Source organism: Corvus cornix, chromosome 4, assembly GCF_000738735.6.
Source record: "Corvus cornix cornix isolate S_Up_H32 chromosome 4, ASM73873v5, whole genome shotgun sequence".
Lineage (NCBI taxonomy): Eukaryota > Metazoa > Chordata > Aves > Passeriformes > Corvidae > Corvus > Corvus cornix.
In genome coordinates, this window is record NC_046334.1 from 15,884,120 (window position 1) to 15,904,210 (window position 20,091).

Genomic DNA, 20,091 nt, shown 5'->3' on the forward strand with positions numbered 1-20,091 from the left:
ACACCATTATTTATTTTCCTGCATAGTAATAAAAAGCAGAAAGTTTTATTAATGTACAACCACGAAATGTACCAAGAGATACTCTAATACTATTCACCATGAATATAGATTAACATTTTAGGGTTTATGGCTAGTTATATATTCATTAAAGTTACTGTAAACAATATCAGATGGAGGTGAAATAAACATGAAAAAGCTCTCCATGGGTTTAGGTATACTCATCACAAAGCTCCTCATGTGCTCATTAAGTGCAATGATGTAACAGATATAAATCCAACATAATGACACAGTTAAACATAAGTCTTCCTTTGTTTAAAACTCATTCTACCTCTATCTTGCTACATCTATCCCAGTTCTGCCTCTATCTGGCTGCTGAGCGAGTTATCTTCACATATGTTTGTCCTTCAGAGCAGTGATACACAGTCCTTCCAAACTGCAGCTCATTGCTCCAACGCAGAATTCCTGGAGGACAGAAACATTCTTCTCACAGACAAACAGAAGGCATTCATAGCACTCTCTCCCTTAGATAACTCTCAGCTCCAAGTGGAAGCTCTGCACTAGAACATAAGGATCGAAAATAACATAAATTTGAAGTGTCAAAAGCAAGTGCCTCACACATGAAAAAAAAATCAGTAAGATAAAACCTGCAGAACAAAGGTATGCTGCTTTTTTGCTGTCTGATCTCCTTCTTACCCATCCAGAGACAAGGTGCCCAGTGAAATAGCTCAAAGAGCCACTGGTCTGGGTTTACTGATTGAATAAAGGAGCATCCCAGGCAAGGAAATCTATTTCATTTCCAGCCTGGCTATTAAACAGCCTCATCACAACCAAGCTCTTCCAGGTAGAGACTTGCTTGTCTGAACTTGCTCTGTATCTTTAGGCTGAGTTTTCCTCTCAGATTTTAATTTTTATGGTATTGTTTTGAAGATCATTTAACCTTCTTTCAAGTTTTTAATATCACATTTACTAATCACCTTGAGCTGTACTAGACACAAAACAAGTCTGCAGATATAACCCAAAATCATGCTGTTGCTCTTCTGAGCATTTCACACAGTATTACTTTGAGTATCTGTTTTTGGAAACATCCACCAAACCTTTTCAAGATAGTTTCTAACACAGAGACAGCAAAAGATGAAACTACAAAGCAATTCATTTGAAGAAGACCCGACACTGAGAAGAAACAGGTGGTGGAGGCAGAGGAGGTACAACAGTTTTGTCAGTAAGGTGCAGAAATAACTCGATTCTGGAATATGTTTTTAATACAAGCAGGTTCTAAAGGGAAAATACTGGTAATCCTGATGGCTGAAATAAAAAGAGCAAGCTTCCTTCTCTACATCCCTCCAAAAGTTCTGAATGGAATCCAAACCAGAGTTCTGCTGACCTCTGCAGAAAGATCCTGCATGCAGAGAACTGTGTTAGTTGTGAAAATGACATGTATTTTAACACAGTGCTTAAACTGCAAAGTTAAAAAAGAAGCAGTGTTTATCTAGAGCAGCAAGAAATGGAGTAGGTGGTAGAACAGAAGTAGCTCACATCACAAGATCAGGATCAGCTTCAATTGGGCTTTGTAAGCCAGAAGGATGGGTAGGAAAAACCTGAGGCTTGATGACCCCAAAGTCTGTATGAGGCATCACTGGGGAAGGGAAGAGGCGAGCAATGCTAGGTCAGGCTGCTGGATGAACACAGCTTCTGTGAAATAGCATTAGGCCACTGCAGGGCTATTGGTTTATCTACTGACCCAAGCTTTTATTTTCTTTCTTTTTGATTGGAACTAACCTTTTAAAGGTCATCTAGTCCAACCCCCTGCAATGAGCAAGGACATCTTCAACCAGGATGCTCAGACCCTCATCCACATCAGTCCTAAATGTTTCCAGGATAGGGCATCTATCACCTCTAGGCCACCTGTTTCAGTATCTCACTACTCTCATAAAAAAAACAGAACAAACTTCTTCTTTATATCTGCTCTAAATTGACCCTCCTTCAGCTTAAAACCCCTTGTCCTGTTGCTACAGCCCCTACTATTAAGCAACCCCACCTTTCTTAGAAGTTCCTTTTAAGTAAGGGCTCTTCCCTTGGAGCCTTCCTTTGTCCAGGCTGAAGCACCAGTAACTCAGCCTTTCCTCACAGGAGAAGGGCTGCCTCCCTCTGACCATCTTTTTGGCCCTTCTCTGGGCCTGCTCCAACAGGTCCATGTCTGTCATGTACAGAGGACTCCAGGTGTGGTCTCATCAGGGAGGAGTAGGCTTGCTAATTAAACTGATGTCTGCTTGCAGATGATTAAAATTAGCTCACTGAACAAAGTTTCTTTGCAATATTTCCAGGTGTGAGGTTCAGAGGTGAAATTCATTTTAGTAATCGCCATTACATTGGATTTTGTTGCTGGCAGTCAAATCCTGACAGAAGATTTAGAATATAGTAAATGTGGCTCTCTCTTTTACTTAAAACCCAGTAACAATCATTGTAAGGTATAATGGGCTACTGTTTGATTTGTGCGCTCTAGGGTCTCCAGGGAGTAATTTTATGCATAATATTTTTTGTTGTTTTAAAAACTTCCCCAATTGCCTTCATCCTGTTAGTTAAAGAAGCATCTGCCTTCACGCTGTTCCCTTGACCCCACCAAGACGTGCTTGGTTCTACGTCTTTTTGATTTTCAGAGAAAACCTTAACAATGAGATGCAAAGGTGGCCTACAAGCCCGCAAAATCAAAATAAACCAGTTCAAAGTCTGAAGATTTCACTGAAGGCTTTTGAATACTTCAGTTCTGACAATACTACTTCCCATGTCACAGTTTGAGCTCCATGCTCTGTTGACAGCCACACACATAACCTCAACTAACAATTGCCACATCTGCCCAAAAAAGCCAAAACCAAGCAGAAATCCTTGTCTTTATTTTTTCAAAATTCCCAAAAGAAAAGCACAGAATTGCACTATAGGTTTGTAGATTGAGGACTCTATGTATCACCTTCAAAACACTTTATGAAAGGGTTTATAGATCATTGCTGTTTGTACAACCACGTGGGTACTTTTTGACAGTGTTGTGTCATGGAAGACATCCATCATACTCTTTTCACACAGCTTGGCAGATAAAAAAAATTAATTTTAAGTACAACAGCAAATCAAGCATTCATAATGCCACAAAAACATTTATATACATGCTGATGACTAAAATCTAACATAAAATTAGTGCAGGAATTTAAGTGGTATTATGATTCACAATTAAGCTATGCAGATCTTTTTCAGGAACATCTCTCAGAGAGAAGTTTTCGTTTCAAGAAAACCAGCATTAAAATGTAATTTTAATTTTGTTGTAAATTTAATTTTGACTTGCCCTTCAAGTTCCTGTTTAAAGAGTTGGAGTCAATTTTTAAACACTATCTCTGCATTTTCGGTGGGGAATCACATATAGAGTACTTGAACTAGGCATGAAGCAGTGAAGTTAAAAACTATGAAAACAGACAAAAAACTTACGTTCTGAGAAAAAACTGCTTTGAGAATACAGAACAGGAACATTTGGATACCATTTTAGGTCATTATTTCACCTGGTTCTGATGTGCAACCAAGACAAACCATCCTGTCCACTCCGTGAAGAGCAGGGTAATTAATTCCACCCTGCCTTCTCTTGTGTGCTCTATTTCAATCCTAACAGCCTATAAATCAAGAAAATCCTCCCATTCATCTCTGCTTTCATGCAGTGTTGGCAGGCCAAACTGGAGAGCACTGACACCTGCTCCAAGGAAAGTAGCCGCACTAGCTGGATACCTAATTGGAACTAGACTTTTAAACAAAGGCAGTAAGGAAGCACATCAGAAACTCTCTGTAATCCCAGTGAAAGAAGGCCCTGCCTTCCAAGGTCCGTTCAACCCAAACCATTGTATCACTCTACCTTCTGCACTGGTCTAGATAAACCAGCTCAGGATAGTAACCATGCTAATACAAGGCTACACGCTCCATAAATTACTCCAGAGCCAGCTGGATAAATATTACCTTTAGCCAAGACTCCGTATCTGCTAGGAACAGAACATTTTATCACAGTACTATTATACATTTACAGTATTTTCAAAACCGCTGCATTTTTAGAGTGGGTTCACACAAGAAATGTTTTTTGTTTCCCAGAGTGGGAGTAATATCTACACCCAACAACACTTTTTAAAACAAATAAAATCCCAGCATTTTCAATGCAACCAGAACTTGATCATCAGACTGAACATCTAGAAAAGAGCTCATAAAACACATGCTGGGCAAAAAATGGTGAATTAGGAAATATAACTTTTAAGACAAAGAAACAATTTCTATCCCCCAAAAGTAGTCAGACTTCCAGAGTATGGGAGGACACAACAAGAGAAACATTGGTGATTACTTATCTTGTTCTTACTTTTCTTCTCCAAATATTTAGCTAATGGCCACTGAGGACAGAAGCCTTTTCTAGATGGATTTTTCCTGTGAGACTAATGGCTGCTCTTATATTCTTACTCTTCTTTAAAGTGATTAAAAACTGTAAGCCTCAGCAACTCTGATTTTTATAAAACTAATCCAGAGCTATTCAACATCCAACAGCTCAAGAATGCCTACTTAATAATTACATCTCCTCAAACTCTTCACTGGTGAATTGCTCTTATTAATTCTGCCAGGAATTTGAACATATTAAGAATGCACAAATACTGCACCAGGCCTGCAGCGCTCCCTCTCTTCTTGCCAACCTTCAGTCTGCATCCAATGCAGGAAGGATACCAAGTGCTGTACATGAAGGTGTGGATGTACAATGAGTTTGAATGACCTCTGGATAACCTCACTCTTCTGGACAGTCCACCACTGTGCATTTTTGCCTTTGTGCTTTCACTTGCCTGCCACTCTCCATCCCAACACACAATAGTGGGGAGAGAAGGAACACAACATTAATGTCATACTTGCTGCGTTGCTCTGATAACCCTGTACACATTTTCAGCTTCTTTCACTCCCTTTTATAGCTGGGAAATGACTGCCCAAGAGCTTAAAGCTGCTAACCTAATGCCTGTACAGCAGTTGGCACACTGCAGCCTTGAGCCAACTCCACCTAAATCCTCATGCGGGGAGCAGGAATGCAGCAGCTGATGCTGCCAGCACTGGGGGTGCTCCTCTCTACAAGAGCAACACTCCTCACCCACAGTGCTCCCCGTTCTTTCCAATACACACCACAGCAGAGGAAAGGTGAGCAGAGGAAAAGCTGGCAGTACTACATGGTATACCCAGGTTTCTGCTCCTGTTGACAAATTGTGAGAAAGAAAGGCACTTTTGATAAGGACAGGCCACAAAGAAATAGGCACAGAGACACACCACACTGACAAGCCTTGAGGAGGAAGCAGGCAAAACCTTTTGCCCTGTGGTCACAAAATACTTCCCACCACTTTATATAATATGGGTTTGCATGCCATGCCCATTAGCAGAGCTGAATTTACTGCTGTCTTGGTCTCTTTTCCACCTTTCCACTGGCACCATTCCGGGTGCTTTTTGTTATTGATTTGGCATTTCCATTTATTTTTCTGCAGGCTATTCAAATTATTTTAATACAGCTCATAAGAATCACACTGGAAAACTACTCAAAGGCTCAGAAGATATTTGTCTGACATTCTACTCCCATATTCCACAGCAATAGTCCTGGATATTCTCCGTAAGGTTGGAAGAGGAGACTGCCAAATACTGAACTGGCCTGACAGGTGGTTCACAGCTATTTTTTCCACCAGGAACTCAAAAAATACAGAAGACCCAAATATTTCATGGGATATACTCACAGGTCACGCCTGACACAGGAAAGCATTAAGCTCATAAATTAAGCTCACTCCTTTTCAGTGAGTGCAGACTGACTTGCGGCAGAATAAAAGCATTTGGTCCAGCAGTATTCCAAAGCAAAACTAAACAACTGCAGACACCAGGAACTTGAATTTTTTAGATAAATTTTATTTTCATTTTTTAAATGCAAATAGCTTGACTTTTGCTGGGCCTGTTCAAGCTACTGGGGGAATACAGATATAGATACAGCACAAGGTATGTCTGTGTCTTTACAGGCATTAGAAAGACACCAAATCTTCACTTTCCAAATAAATAAAAAATATTTTTCTAAGACTATCTGTTCCAAAAGCCTAAGACCCATGTTACATGATGTCAAAAATCCAGTATACCATTCAGGAATAATCTTGGTGGGAGGGCTGTGCATTTTTGAACCCTCACTCTTTCATATACTCAAGCTTCATTTTTTTCAGTAATATAAACAAAAAGCCTGCATTTTATTAAAAGAAAGCTCGTCGTTTCTCACATGTATGTGATACTTAGCCCAGAGCATTAAAAAAGCCCAAATACTGCAAGAGTTGACAATGCTAAACTTCAATACAATTTAATTAAAATACCAATCTTAGGGGCTGTAGGAATAGCTAAAGATAAAACAAGGATGGAGGGAGAAGGGATATGAATCAGAATAAGAAGTAATAGCATTAATCCACATAATGTTATCTGAGTTTAAAGGGGTGTGAAAACACTCTGCAAAACAATATCCTGAGCAGACAAAAAAGAAAATCCATATAAAGGAAAAAAAGATAATCAACAAAAAAAAAAAAGAAGCAAAGGCAAGAAAATTCCCTTTATGGGCATTTCCAGTGAAGTTTATTGAAATAAAAGGCCATGAAGTGGTTCCATTACAAAGTCTGTAAATCAAAGTGAAGATCTCGGCACTTTCTGGAAAAAGTCCAACCCCCTTGAGAAATAGAGAAGGTGAGCAGCTGAAGTGTTGAGTGTTAGAGGTCACTTCTGGAAAACCTTTGTTTGCATGTAGCTGATCACGTGACAAATAGCTTTTGGAAATAGACTCAGGCAACAGTCTTCCAAGGGGAAATATGTTGCACATTACATCACCATCATCAGTAACAGGTAATAAATTTTTACATTTATCATATGCAGCAAATTTAATATGAACAGGGTTTTTCTATTAGGCAGAGGAGCAGAACACAAATTGCACAGAGAAAATTGTGCTCTGAGTTCCTTTGATTTCTCTTTGTGCACTTAGCACTTACACAATGATGAACATAAGAGAAACCAACACGATGTTCCAAAAAAAAAAGTGACTGTAGTAGCAAGATACCAAGCCAAGACACTACAAAATAGAAAGATCTTCAAATGTTTTTTCCAAGCACTTAAAAAAACCCCAAAATTCCTTTAATCCAGGTACTTTGCTTCTCTGCATAGATGTATCAAAGCCTCCCTCTCACATGACTTCTAATAAAATTATTAGCTCAGCTTTTCAAAATACCCATCGCCCACAGCACTAACCTTACTTTTTTGTTAAGCAAAATATCCCAGGTTTTTTCCTTACTTGTTCTTTTCTGTGATGAATATTGACAGGTACTTTCGTTCTCCAAATGCTATTTTTCCTGACCATTTTTTAATGTTTTTGGACAGCTAATCCAGCAACTTTGCTAATTATATGCTAATTTTTAGATGTGGTTTCTGACTTCACATACAAGTTCTACAGTTACAAAGCTTGTGTTTTCATCCTCAGAAATTGCTGAATGCAAAATAAAGCTACATGATCGAAGTGTCTGCCTTAACAAGCACTATTAACTGGAGAGAGCTCAAACCCCAAATTTCAAACTGCATTTGCTACACACGTTTACAGGACTGCATGCCTAGTTCCTACACATACAAAGCTTTAAATACATGCTAAAGGGTTGTATTATATGCCTGAACAGACCTACAAGACGTTTTTTGTGGAGCTGTTACCTCAGAACAAGACCTTAAAGTCCTTAATTTCTGTTAAACATATTTAACTAATTTTTCTTATTAATGTTATGTCAGCTGGGAGGAAACTTCTCAAGCAACTCTCTCCCTGTGACATATCTGAGTTCTTTTGACACATTTCATATGGTGTTTCTGAAACCCTGGTGTTTGCACTGATTTCCTACCCTAAAATCTAAATTGGGAAGAACAAAGCTGGAGGAGATGACTTAGATGTGCCCTGAACTCTGGAAGTACCCTGAACAGAGCCATTGGTGCATGCTTGAACACCACACAGCAATATCAATAGCTGCAACACGATAATAAAGACATCTTGGTGACCTGAGGGACAAATGATCAAGTCCCAGTGCTTGTACTCAGCAGTACCACTGTGTTCCAAAATTAGCACTACATACACTACTACATGCAAAATCACCAAGAGTGGGGATTATCATCAGCCGGCTTCTCAAGAACGATTTTTCTACTTATACAGCAATTTTAATAATGTTAATGGTGAGAGGAACTGGGCTGCCATGACTATCAGCTAATTACATTAACATGTACTAAACACCATAAAAATCTCATGCAATGTCTGTTTAGCAACTGTTCATCATGGACATGTTAACAAAATCCTTTATTCGCACCACTCCATCAACTACCATAAATCATATATACTTTGCTGTTGCCAGCCTCTTCCATTATCTACAACTAGCAGGTTATCTGTGTGCTCCTCAGCACAGAAACTAAAGTAAAATAATATTAATTAAAAAAAAAAAATTCATATGGTTTCAGGCTTCATTATAAATTCAAAAGTCACCCAGACCCGTTCATACACAAAAGGCTCAGTGTCACAGTTTCTAAAGCCTACACATGAAGCCAAGATGAAGGCTGTCTTGCTAACTAGAATTACATTAGGACAATAGGCCTTAAAAGCCATAAGAAGTTAAAAATATCGTAGTAATAAAGAGAGGTTATTAAGTTCTACATAAATGTTTTGCTTCCACTGGATGTCCACAAGTCAAGGATGTGAGCATCCAGACTGTGACTCCTCATGCCACAAATCACTGTCCATGTCCAGTGTATGTCTTCTCCCCTCGGGAAACCCTTTAGATTCCAACACAAATTCTCTCAGTGGATAAGTAGGCCCTGCTTTCTGCTACTCATCTCATTTCAAAGCAGTCAAACTGCTTTGCAAAGATTTAACTGACACCTGTTTAATTTTTTCAGCAGCTTCACCAAGGATGAAAGTGCCACCAGAGCATTCATCTAATCATCCTTAACATTACCTACACACCACTTCTGTTCACTGGTGAGTGACTACTACGTGTTTCCATCCCCCATCTACAAGTAAGAGTACTATCTCCTTACAGAAACATTTCAGTGACTTGGAGCTACACCTTATTGGTGTAACAGTTACAAGTTTTGATACCAATTCTATTGAGATTACATGAGAAATCTGAAAACAATTCCCCATTTCCCAAAGGTACACCAAAATCATCCTAAAGAAATTATCAGAATCAAAATGATTTCTGACGGAAGAAATATGCATTGAAATTATTAGCAGACTTAAGATGGTTAAAACTACAGTATTTTTTAAAAGACTATTTGCTTTTCATCACTATTCTCACTATTTTACTGTCCAAGGATAAAGAGACACATCAAAAAAATCTATGAGGACTCCCCACAGTCATCTTCAGTCATCTCAAAGAGAAACAAAGCAACCTTTCCCCCATACCAAATCAAAGAGATGGAAAACATTAGTTACAAAAATTGGTCCAAAATTGTGGATTTTCCAGTAGTGAAACAGATTTTGCCATTTTAAATCATGCTCAGAACCCTGCATGTGTAGGATCTTTTTTAAAATTGTTTTGCTATATTAACACTTCCTCTGAAACAACATTCCAAATATGCTCCATCTGATAACTGTGCAACGCAGGAATTATACTCTTGGAAAACTCATTATAAAATGACAGCATTATGTTAATGTGTACTAAAAATTACTACAAGTTGTAACATTAATGTTCCCTGCCTCCCCCCTCCAAAACAAGAAAAACAAAAAACAAAACAAAACAAAACAAAAGTAAAAAAAAAAAAATCAGCATGCACTTGGGCATTAAGCATCTTTTGGCATTTGGCATTTTTTTTGCCAAGAAGTATGATTTAATAAAATAATATATTGTTGACTCACCACAGCATGTGCTATGTTTCATCTATAGGAAATAGTTCAAAGGCATCAACTTCATGCATGGGTTGCCATAGCTGATATTTGAGTCTGGCCTGCTGTTGGTACAGGTTCCTAATACTAGCCCTAAGCACAAAAAAAGAGAAAGAAATATTTGGGGTTTATTTTTCAAGTCTGATTGACACAGAAAATTTCAGAAAACTAAACTAACTTGGAATATCAATAGCTGCACGTTATATAACAAAGACTTTAGATTTTCCTCTGATAATACCATAATGCATCCAGTTCAGGCAGTATCTGTACCATAAATCTCCTTTCTTCCATGCAAAGAAGAAAGGCTAGAGACAGAAAATAATGCAGTATGAAGTGCTGTTTAAATGGGAGGAAAGTGTCACAGTTATTCCCCCACCAGCAAAAAAAAGGAAAAAAAAAAAAAATCAAGGCCTTAGTGCTCAAGAGCACACGGTCAAGACTGTTCAAATTGAAACAGATGGCACTAAGAAAAAAAAACTGTTCTAAAATAATTATTTTTGTTTCTATACTATTTATCTTTCTCAGGCCAGATCTTGAATTTTTTCTTTGAAACAAGGAAGAACAGAAACTTTACTTATAACCAGTTGAGATATGTACATAGCCACCTGTCACCAATACCTGGGGATGGAAATTAAATTTGACTTGTGACATGATTAACATCTTTAAAAACTGTGATATGGATACATATAGGCATCAGGAAAGGCCTGTGAATTACTGCTGTTTATCAAATTGGCACCCTCTCAAAAACAAACAGCAAAGCATGTGACAAAAGAAGTTCAACTGACAAAGCCCATGCAGTCAAGAAACTTACAGACAACCTCAAGAATTGGAGGAAAAAGCAAATGCTGTGGTATTAAGATAGTGAATAAGAGAAGGAACAGTCAAACATGGTGTTCTGGTATCTAAGCACTGAACAAAATTAAGCAATTACTATTAAGTGTAAAGTTTGAACAACATTTTCTTACCCCTGTATCCTAACATGCTTTCAAGTATGTCAGAACTAAAATTTTGTACTAAGCACAGAAAATGAAAAAATCCTCATGAGAAAACAACTACTTAACAAATAAGGGCCCAGCTCAGGCTCCTGAAATCCCACCCTCAAATTACAGTTCCTAATTTGCGGGGTTATTGACCTCTTAGTGTAGAATCCTGGTGAAGCAGCTATTGACTTGACTGGAAGGCTCTTCTGGACTTCCAACTTTTACTGATTATTACAATGTAAAAAGCTCACAGAAGTCTTGAGAGATTCTAACACACCCCAAGATTTGTGTTAGAACGGGTCATAACACACCCCAAATTTCCCATGTTACTGCTGTGATGTGAGCAAGGGGCTACACTCACAGGGTCATCAACATAATTTTGTTCTTAGACAGGAGAAAAGCCCAGAACCTGCCTAAAAATACAACAGTTGCATTTCCTTTTTCTTGCTGTAACAAGACACTGTGCCATGCTCCAGGCATAGTCACGAAGATCCTAGCATACACAAAAGCTCATGAATTCACATCTTCTGTGGAAATGAAACTGAGAACATACCACCACCACTAGGGATTTCATACACCTAAACTTCTACCAAAAGTCTCACTGTATAGAAAACAAATAAGACTGGAAAGTATTGGAACTTGAACTTCCTGTCCTTCTCTTCTAACAACTAGCCAAGACTGATCCTAGAGCTGGCTAACAAAGCTACAGCTATCGGGCTAAAACACAGTAGAGCAGCTCAAGGACAGCTGTGTAGCTTTCATAAACAGTGGACAGGGGACCAGGAAATTCCATCCCATCCCCTGTATGGCTTTTGATCTCTACTTTAATCACTGGTGGCCCTTTTATGAAGGTTCATTTTCCTTGCAAGTAGCCTTCAAAACAGTAAGTGTGCAAGAATCATGGAAAAGGGTAGCAGAATAAGAGCACTGAAAGCCAGAACTTATATCTATCTATTCAGTATTGTAGTCCAGTGAAGACTCTCTCCTTTACTCCTGATGACATAACAGAGCAGAAACTGTGGTGATTCTGCAATCACTAGGCTTTCAGGACATCATTTCTAGTAGTGTTATTATAAGGTCAAAATGTAGTCAGTGGAAAGGGAGGGGCTATGGGTATAGAATGCTTGCCATAAAACAAACAAAAATTTACTTTGATTTGAAAATTTATCAACAAGGTGGTGATATTTTCTGCAGTTTGGAATTGTCCCAGGAACTGAGTAGTATCTGCTGAACAACAGTTTAAGAGATTGCCAATTTTAAAGCTGGAGACCTTTCCCTAAATGCAGCTTTTCTCTCTTCCAAGGCTTAAGAAAATTATGATGTTGTCTGCAAAAGCAGTGGTAAAACCATCCTCCTTTGGGCCTGCTTTAGCCCTTCCTTAAATTGGATGAGTTTTGCAATGAACTGAAAAAACTAGAAGCAAACTTTATGACCTTCTCTAATACCATGGCAGTGAAATTTTGATAACTCTCTCTTTGCTTTCACAAGCCAGATCTGGTACTGTAACACTGTTTGAAGGTATATTGATCCAGTACTGTTAAATCGCTAAAAAACAGCTGTAAACATGCCAGCCACTGACAGTAGGGAAAAAAAATCCAAACCTACAAGAAAACACTCATCCCTGTAGTCTGCTTATAGAACTGTGTCTGTGCACTGAAGGGGCTTTTTAACAATGAGAAGGACATTTTCCAAGCAGGGAGACAGGCAGCTGAAGGTAACTTATTTTTCATGGTAAGTGATTTCTGTCCTTATCCTATTTATGAACACCTTTGTAATCCCAATACTCCTCAACAAAACCATAATTACAGCAGGACCCTGACAAATTATGCATATTCTGAAACAGCAGGAGAGAGCTGTGAGCAAGAGTGCAGTTTATCAAGAGTCAGGAAAAAAGAATATTGTTTAATGACTGAGGTCAAATCACCTTTGTCATTCACATCTGCATCCCTGTAAGACAAAGTCATTAGCTGAGCCAACTGAAAAGGTATTTCTATGCCACCATTCCTAGCAGGAAGAGAGCACACAGCCAGAGGACCACAGAAGAAAATACTGCTCCAGTGTTCCTGACCAGTGATTACACAGCAAAGTACCAAAAGAAGGTTAAAATAGCAGAGGGTTGGTGCACCCCATTTTCCCCAAGGCATGGGGACCGAAGATAGGTTACACGTGAGCAAAGACAAACAGCCCCGTGCAGTACCTACACCAGCCTGCTCTATCTTACCCCTTCTCTTTTTCTGAAGCTGGGCTTGCAGGACAACCTCTGTGTCCTTCACCAAGCTCATTTCAGACTCCTCTGATCACTTACAATATACTCATTTGTGTTTTCCTCCTAATGCATTTCTACTCCACGGCATAATTTCCCTCAAAACTTGTATTTTCACATAGTATTGGTTTGTCCCTATAGAAGTCTCTGGCAAAACTTACAGTGAACATATCAGAGGAGGGGAAGATTGCACTGAGGATATAAGGAAGCTATGCAGCAAAAAGAACCCATGTAAACAAGCTTACAATCCCCCAGCACACGGATGGTGTGAAACATGCCCATCGTGGTTCAGTGGGAGCACTGCCTGCTTATTAAACAATGCTGTAACACTTAATTATCCAAGGCAAATTTCTATCATTTCTAATAATGTCCCTCTGCTGTAAAAAACAAACCCAACATCTCTTCCTATTAGCAGTAGCTGGCAGTAGCTTTTTCGGCCAGAGGATTTCCCTGCAAAGCAACATTGATTTCACTGCAGCATCTACAGATAGTTAATTCTCTTTTGCAAAATAACTGGCCTGTAGCTTGCTGTAAACGCTTCTGAAAGCTCTTGTGGTTCTGTAAAACCCAGTGGGCTGAGTTGTTCACTTGCATCCAAGTAATGTGGAAGAGTGATGATTAAAGGCCACTTTCTTAAAAACAACCCCCACCCCCACATCCGACAAGGTTTGTCAAACACTTCCACACACACACACTTTTTTTTTGGCATTCAACCACTCTGCAAAAGGCCAAGACTTCTGTCCCCTGAATGTTCTAGTTCCTTGTCCTTTCTTTATTTTTCCACACTCAAATTGTATATGGCTGTGTATGGACCATATAACCCCCAAAATACCCTCATTTTTCTACTGAGCTGCAAGCCAAGACACCTCCTTCCCCCCAAAGCCCCCAGGCAGCGTTAGAGGTGATGAGGCTGAGTAAAACCCCACTGTTTACATGAGCCAGCTGGTAAAGCACTGCCACACTCCCGTCCACGATGTGCCCCTGCCCTGCTCTCACGGCCACCGGTCACCTACAGCACCCAAACATTAAAGCTCATACACACCCGAACACAGGAAAATGTTGCTTCTCTCGCCACAAAATGGACAGGTGCAGCCTTCTTGCTTCTCTCAGCAGTTTATTTCATTAATCTGTCCCTCTCTCTCTCTCCCTCTCCCCTGCTTTATTTTTTTTTTTTCCTCAAAGAGCAATCAATATTAGTCACCCCACCCTGCGAAAGCAGTTAGTCAAAGAATATTAGCATCAACCACCTACCATTCCTTGCTTGCGAGCTATTCTCCTCGTCCAGAAACCTTTTCCCCAAACTGCGACTTTAGGTGGTATTTTTAAATCACATTCCAAACAGTGCTGAGGAAAAAAAAAAAAAAAAAAGGGCTATTTATAATAATAGGAAAAAAAAAAAAGATAAGAGAAAAAAAAAAAGAAAAATGATGGGCAGTTGCTTTCAAGGTAAATCACCGTTTTCCTTTCAAGAACTGAATAAAAGCCTGGGGGAGAGGGTAGAAGAGAACAGAAAAAGAGGAGGCAAAATGTCTGATAATAATGAAATAAAAGGGGAGGGGGGGGAGAGTGGCTTGCTGAATCACGCTCTTTCACTGCCTGGAAACCATTGTGCAGCGTGATGCTGGCTGTACCATTGTGGAACCTACCAGAGGAGACAGGCAGAGAGCTTGGGGAATGGGGCTGCTATGGCAACTGAAAGGAGCACACATGACGTCAAAGCACACAGAGGTCTCGCAGGGGGAGGGAGAGAAAAATCTAATCTGCAGCCACAGCTACGGTATCTCCTGGAGAATCAGGGGATAGAGCAGCCTGCAAAGGGAAGCTGAGCAGCCTCCTGTAGCACTTACCAGCAGCAGCAGCAGCTCCTCAGACATCTGCAGTACAGAGAGAAGGTGGTAGCAGCAGTGTGGATCTGCTCTTTTGTTTACATTAGCTGCTATACAAAGGCATAAATGCCCATCACCCTAAGAAAACATACACATCTTTAAAATTCAATCAAGTTGCATGCTTGGGAGAGGGATTTAAAGAAATAATAAAATTACAACACATCTCATCCACGGCTATTGAACACAGCTACTGCTTGAATGAACAAGCAATGCAACTCTTGGAGGTCCTCAGAAGCCCAAGGACCTGCTAAAGATCTCCCCACTAGCAGTATGTTGTGCCCCACTTCCAAAAAGTACCACTGCACAGAGGAACTATTGTATTTTTTGCTCACAGAACCAAGCAGAGTTGGTGATGACTTCTGATGTCCTCAAGCTGACAAGTTAAGCAGATAACATTTCTTCTGCACATATCAAACTGCAGGATGTCTCCTCTCTTCTGACATTAAACAGCAAAGAAAGCACACTGGAAGGCTACTCCACTTCCATGAGATTTAGGCTTGGATAAGAGCTAGTCAGAAATATTATCACAGAATGGTTTGGGTTGGGAGCAACCTTGAAGATCATCTAGTTCCAATATACCCAGGCAGGCATGTCATTCATTAGACCAGGTTGCTCAGAGCCCTATCCAACCTGGCCTTGCACATAGCCAGGGATGGGGCAGCCACAGCTTCTCTGGACAGCCTCTTCAGTGCCTCACCACCCTCACAGTGAAGAATTTCTTAATATCTAACCTAAACGTGCTCTCTTTCAGTTTGAAGCCATTCCCCCTTGTCCTGTCACTCCAGGCCCTTAAAAAAGTTCCTCCCCATCTTTCCTGTAGGCTCCCTTCAGGTAATGGAAGGTCACAGTTAGGTCACCCCAAAGACTTCTCTTCTCCAGGCTGAGTAATTCCAACCCTTTTTGCCTTTCCTCCTATCATGGTGACATTCTATCTTGCCAAAATACCCTTTCAAAAAACCAAACCATTTCCTTCATTATATCAATTTCATTGGTCTACAAGAACACCAAGGATCTCACTACCAGTGAGATATTCCACAGGTTTTACCACACCTAGAGCCAAACACAGTCCCGTGTGACCTGGAACTCCAACACAGAGGTTATCTAACTCAGGCTGGGTAACTCTTGCTTTCCTGAGGGCCACCCAAGTGCCTTTAGCAGCCCATACATTGACATATGACGTGACACATAAACATGTAAATCATTTAACCTAACTACAGACAAAGTGAAGTCAATGGCTGGGACTGGCCCCTGAGCTATTGGTCGCCCATTCGTGTCTACATACACCATTCTCCCTTCTCCATCAGCCTATTTCTCCTTCATGTTCTTATGTTTTGGAAGTGAAGGGTTTTATCTTGATTCATGTATCGTTCCTGCATGCACAAACACATGCATGACAGTCTGAATGCATTTAGTTGCGGCGAGAAAAAACTCTATTGTTCCAACTTTCACACTGTTGTCTTTTTTCTTCCCTGCCCATTTACTTAACACCTCTATCAAAAGCTAACAATCACCACAGAAAGTCCTCCCCACACTCTACATTATGCTAAGAGAAGATGTCCTGCCATTGTCACCAGTGCCCTGAGGAGGCACAAAGGGCAGCCGGGCACAACTTCCACTGCAGTTTGCAAACACCTGCACAGAAGAAATAAGCAATAAGCCAGATACTTTTAAGGTGCCAAGCTATTGGTCTCAACATCATAGCACATTTGACTGGGTAAGCTTCAGACATCGACAGTTTGCTAAATTTCCTTTTTTGAGTGATTAGTGGAGGAGAACAATAAAGATGCTGCAAGATGCTAGCAAGAGCCACAATTAGCAGTAACTACAAGATATTGAAACAAAAAAAACCAGGATTCTCATCACAACATTGACAGAACAAACAAAAATTTAAACAGGCTGTATTTATGTTGTCATTAAAAACACAAATCCCTTCATTCCCTTTTAATCTTTCACACCATATCACATCTACTCTCTTAGTGTCTAGGACATTACTATCATGTTTGCACAGCAAGTGACTACTGCTTCCAGCATAGAAGGGCTCCAAGCAAAGGAACCTTCCTCCACTCTGAGAAAGGTTTCAGCCCTTCCAGATCCTACAAGAGAATACTCTGAAAAATTACTTCTCTTGTGCTTACAGTTTTCTTCAACAATTCACTATTGTAAGGCAAAAATACCAGAATGAAATTACCTCTTTGAAGAAGGGTTTTTTTGCCTTAAAAATATATCCATACACATATTTTTCTGAATTACAAAACACAGTAAGGGTACAATAAATTTAAGTTTTCTAGGAAAAAAACAATCCCATACTATTGGGTGAGTCAGGAAAATACCTTTGAAAATACCATTAACTGACCGCTCACTGGTGCAGAAGGGATAAAGAGTGGCTGCTTTTGACATCATTACAAGAGTGGGGTTGGAGAAACAGAGGAAACAAAGAGCCTAAGCTTCTACAGAAGTGACAGAAACTTTGGAGTGTAATTAGGATATTTGCCCTTGAAACAATGGATCTAATGGAAAACAGTGACTTTTCAAATGCTTCTTTCCCCAGTCAAGGGATGCTGCTTCCTCGAGCTCAGCAGCATTTCTCTCCACACTCATCTCGAGTGATTACAGAGATGTTTGACTGGCTGGGCCAAGATACACCAAGATTCCATAAAAGGCATTCCATACTGGAATCAGGCCTCAGCTAAACACTGTAATGGCCTGACACAGCATATCAGATCTGCATCAAACTATTTAAACAAATCATTTTTGGCACCAGTTTCCCAGAATAGTTGCCCCAGTCTTAACTGGTAGATATGCTCTCTGTGACAGGTAAGGCCAGAAGTGGGTATGGTCTAAATTTAAGGCCGACTAAATGGAAGCGGATGTTTACAGCACAAAATCAGCTACAAAGGTCACAATGAGTCAACTAAATTAATTTCAGCTAAGCTCCTGGATCTCCTCTTTGTGCTTTTAAAGCACTCAGTGTTGGTCCTCCTTAGTACAAGAATAATTTCATTTTAAATGCAAATTCTGCATACAATTTGTAGCCCAGGAGATGAAAAAACTGTAGACTGTACCTCTGTCATTCATTTTCATGAGACACTGGGAGCACATTTCTCTCAGAACCTGCTGTATGGATGGCTGAATGTAGCAACTCCTGAATTGCCACAGTTTGCAATCCAGCACATTAAAGCAATCTGAAATTGGAGATGACTTAATGCACTGGGTTGCAAACTGTGATGGTTTAAGAGCTGCTACACACCCCCTTCAGCTCAGCCTGCCTTACAGGGGTCATATTCTTCTGAATCACATCAAATTAAGGCCACTAAAATAAAATCCTAGTGAGCAAGCATCTTCATGTTTTAAGGCATAAAGCAACAAAGCAATCTCTGAACAAATTCTTCCATCCAAGTCAGTGCTAAAGCCAGAACTAAGGGATTTCTCAACCTCACTTTCAGCCACAGTTTTGGACGATTCCACTCTGATGTAATGTTGCACTCTCCAGTAGAACAGTGAAGGTGTGTGCCAGGCTCTCCATGGAACCAGCCCCTGCTGTTCTCCCCAGGTATGAACCCACTGTACACGAAATCCAAGAGTGTGTCTTTGTTCCAAAGTTATTTTTCAAGCTTGAGGATGCAATATAACAAACTCTTTTTTTTGCAGCTCTCATTTCTCTGCCATACAACCCTCCACTGTACTGAACTTCTAAGCTGGTTTTTAACAAAATCCAAAAATTTTCAATGCCTTCATTGCTGTTATTCAGTCTCATTCTCAAGGAAAAATACTGATGAAGGTTGACCTAGACTTTATCCCAGACAAAAGAAACAATAATCTTGGATTTTGTGTTCATCTCCATCAAGAGGCCTTTAAAGCCATTACATTTTCCACATTGTTATTATGCTAATGGTTGAGAGAGGCTTTGTAAAAAGTTAAGGAAGCTACGCATACTCCTATAACTCTTCTTTCACCCCCTTTCCTTTCGCTACCTTTTCACTGCCATACCATGAAAAAGTGTACATTTTAACCTCAGGATTTCTTTAACTTTGTTGTACAGGTTGACAAATGTAACAGAACTAAACTGAGATGGAGAATTAACTATGCCCAGCATCGGGTCAGCTTTCTATATAACTCTGAGGTTGAAAAGCACAATCTAAACCTTCTTTTTACCTTCATGAGGACTCATCAATACAGAGATGCTGCAATTACAAAGTGTAATTGGAGACAAAGCCGAGTAATTGAGAACAGGCAGTGATATCACAGGGTAGGGCATGGCTGATGGACAAGTCCACTTGATTCATTTTTTCACAAGGGAGGTTTATAAGTGAAAGAGACAGTGAATCAGCACAACCTATGCACCAGAAGAATTCTTAAAAGACAGACTGGTTAACAGTAAGGAGTTGCACTGATCACTTGCTTGTACATTGCACAAACAGGAACAAAATCCAGCAGCTATCAGACCAAAAGGCATTATTTTAGATATTGAAATCCTGCTTTATATGTAGTAGAGGACAAGAGCAGATTCAGAAAAAAATTCTTCTTCAAGTCAAGAGTGCTTTTCATTATCGGCACATTTCTAAATCAAGATGCAAGATAGGATGAAACAAATCTTAGCAGATATGCATTAAGCAGCAACTAGACAGGCACTAACACAGTAGAAATGTGCACACAAATGCATGCACATGAATACACAAATTGAAGGGTTCAAGCCTTTACACTCATCATCATTAGAAAAAGGATGTCCTGAGACAAAGTCCATACATATGAAACAGCAAGATGCACATATATCTCACTAGGCATTAAATCAGATGTACCAAACTGGACTGCTAACTACTTACTTCAATAGAGGGAACAAACTTAATGAATAGCTTCAAGCATCCATGTGTTGGAGAAACAGAACTGTTCTACTGTACAAGAAACAATTTAATCTGTACCTTCAATTACTGCATCATTAGTAAAAAAAATGTTGCTACTTATTGATGACACACACATCAAGAGAACAACTTCAGCAGACAATAATACTACTGC

General features: G+C 39.7%; 1 protein-coding gene across 7 annotated transcripts in view; it reads right to left on the reverse strand.

The window, feature by feature from the left end:
- Window positions 1-14,871, reverse strand: part of MAPK10 (mitogen-activated protein kinase 10) — a 148,502-nt gene extending 133,631 nt beyond the window's left edge. For 2 of the 7 annotated variants that reach the window (XM_019293383.3, XM_019293381.3), the window contains exons 1-2: window positions 14,447-14,825; window positions 9,926-10,045 (exon numbers count right to left, since the gene is read on the reverse strand). Coding sequence is in view for 3 of the 7 variants with exons in the window: in XM_010411966.4 (XP_010410268.1) it covers window positions 14,447-14,449 (3 nt within the window). In the remaining 4 variants the exon portion in view is untranslated. The other 5 variants (XM_010411965.4, XM_019293382.3, XM_010411967.3 and 2 more) reach the window with 3 other exon arrangements.
- Between the last annotated feature and the right edge of the window lie 5,220 nt (window positions 14,872-20,091).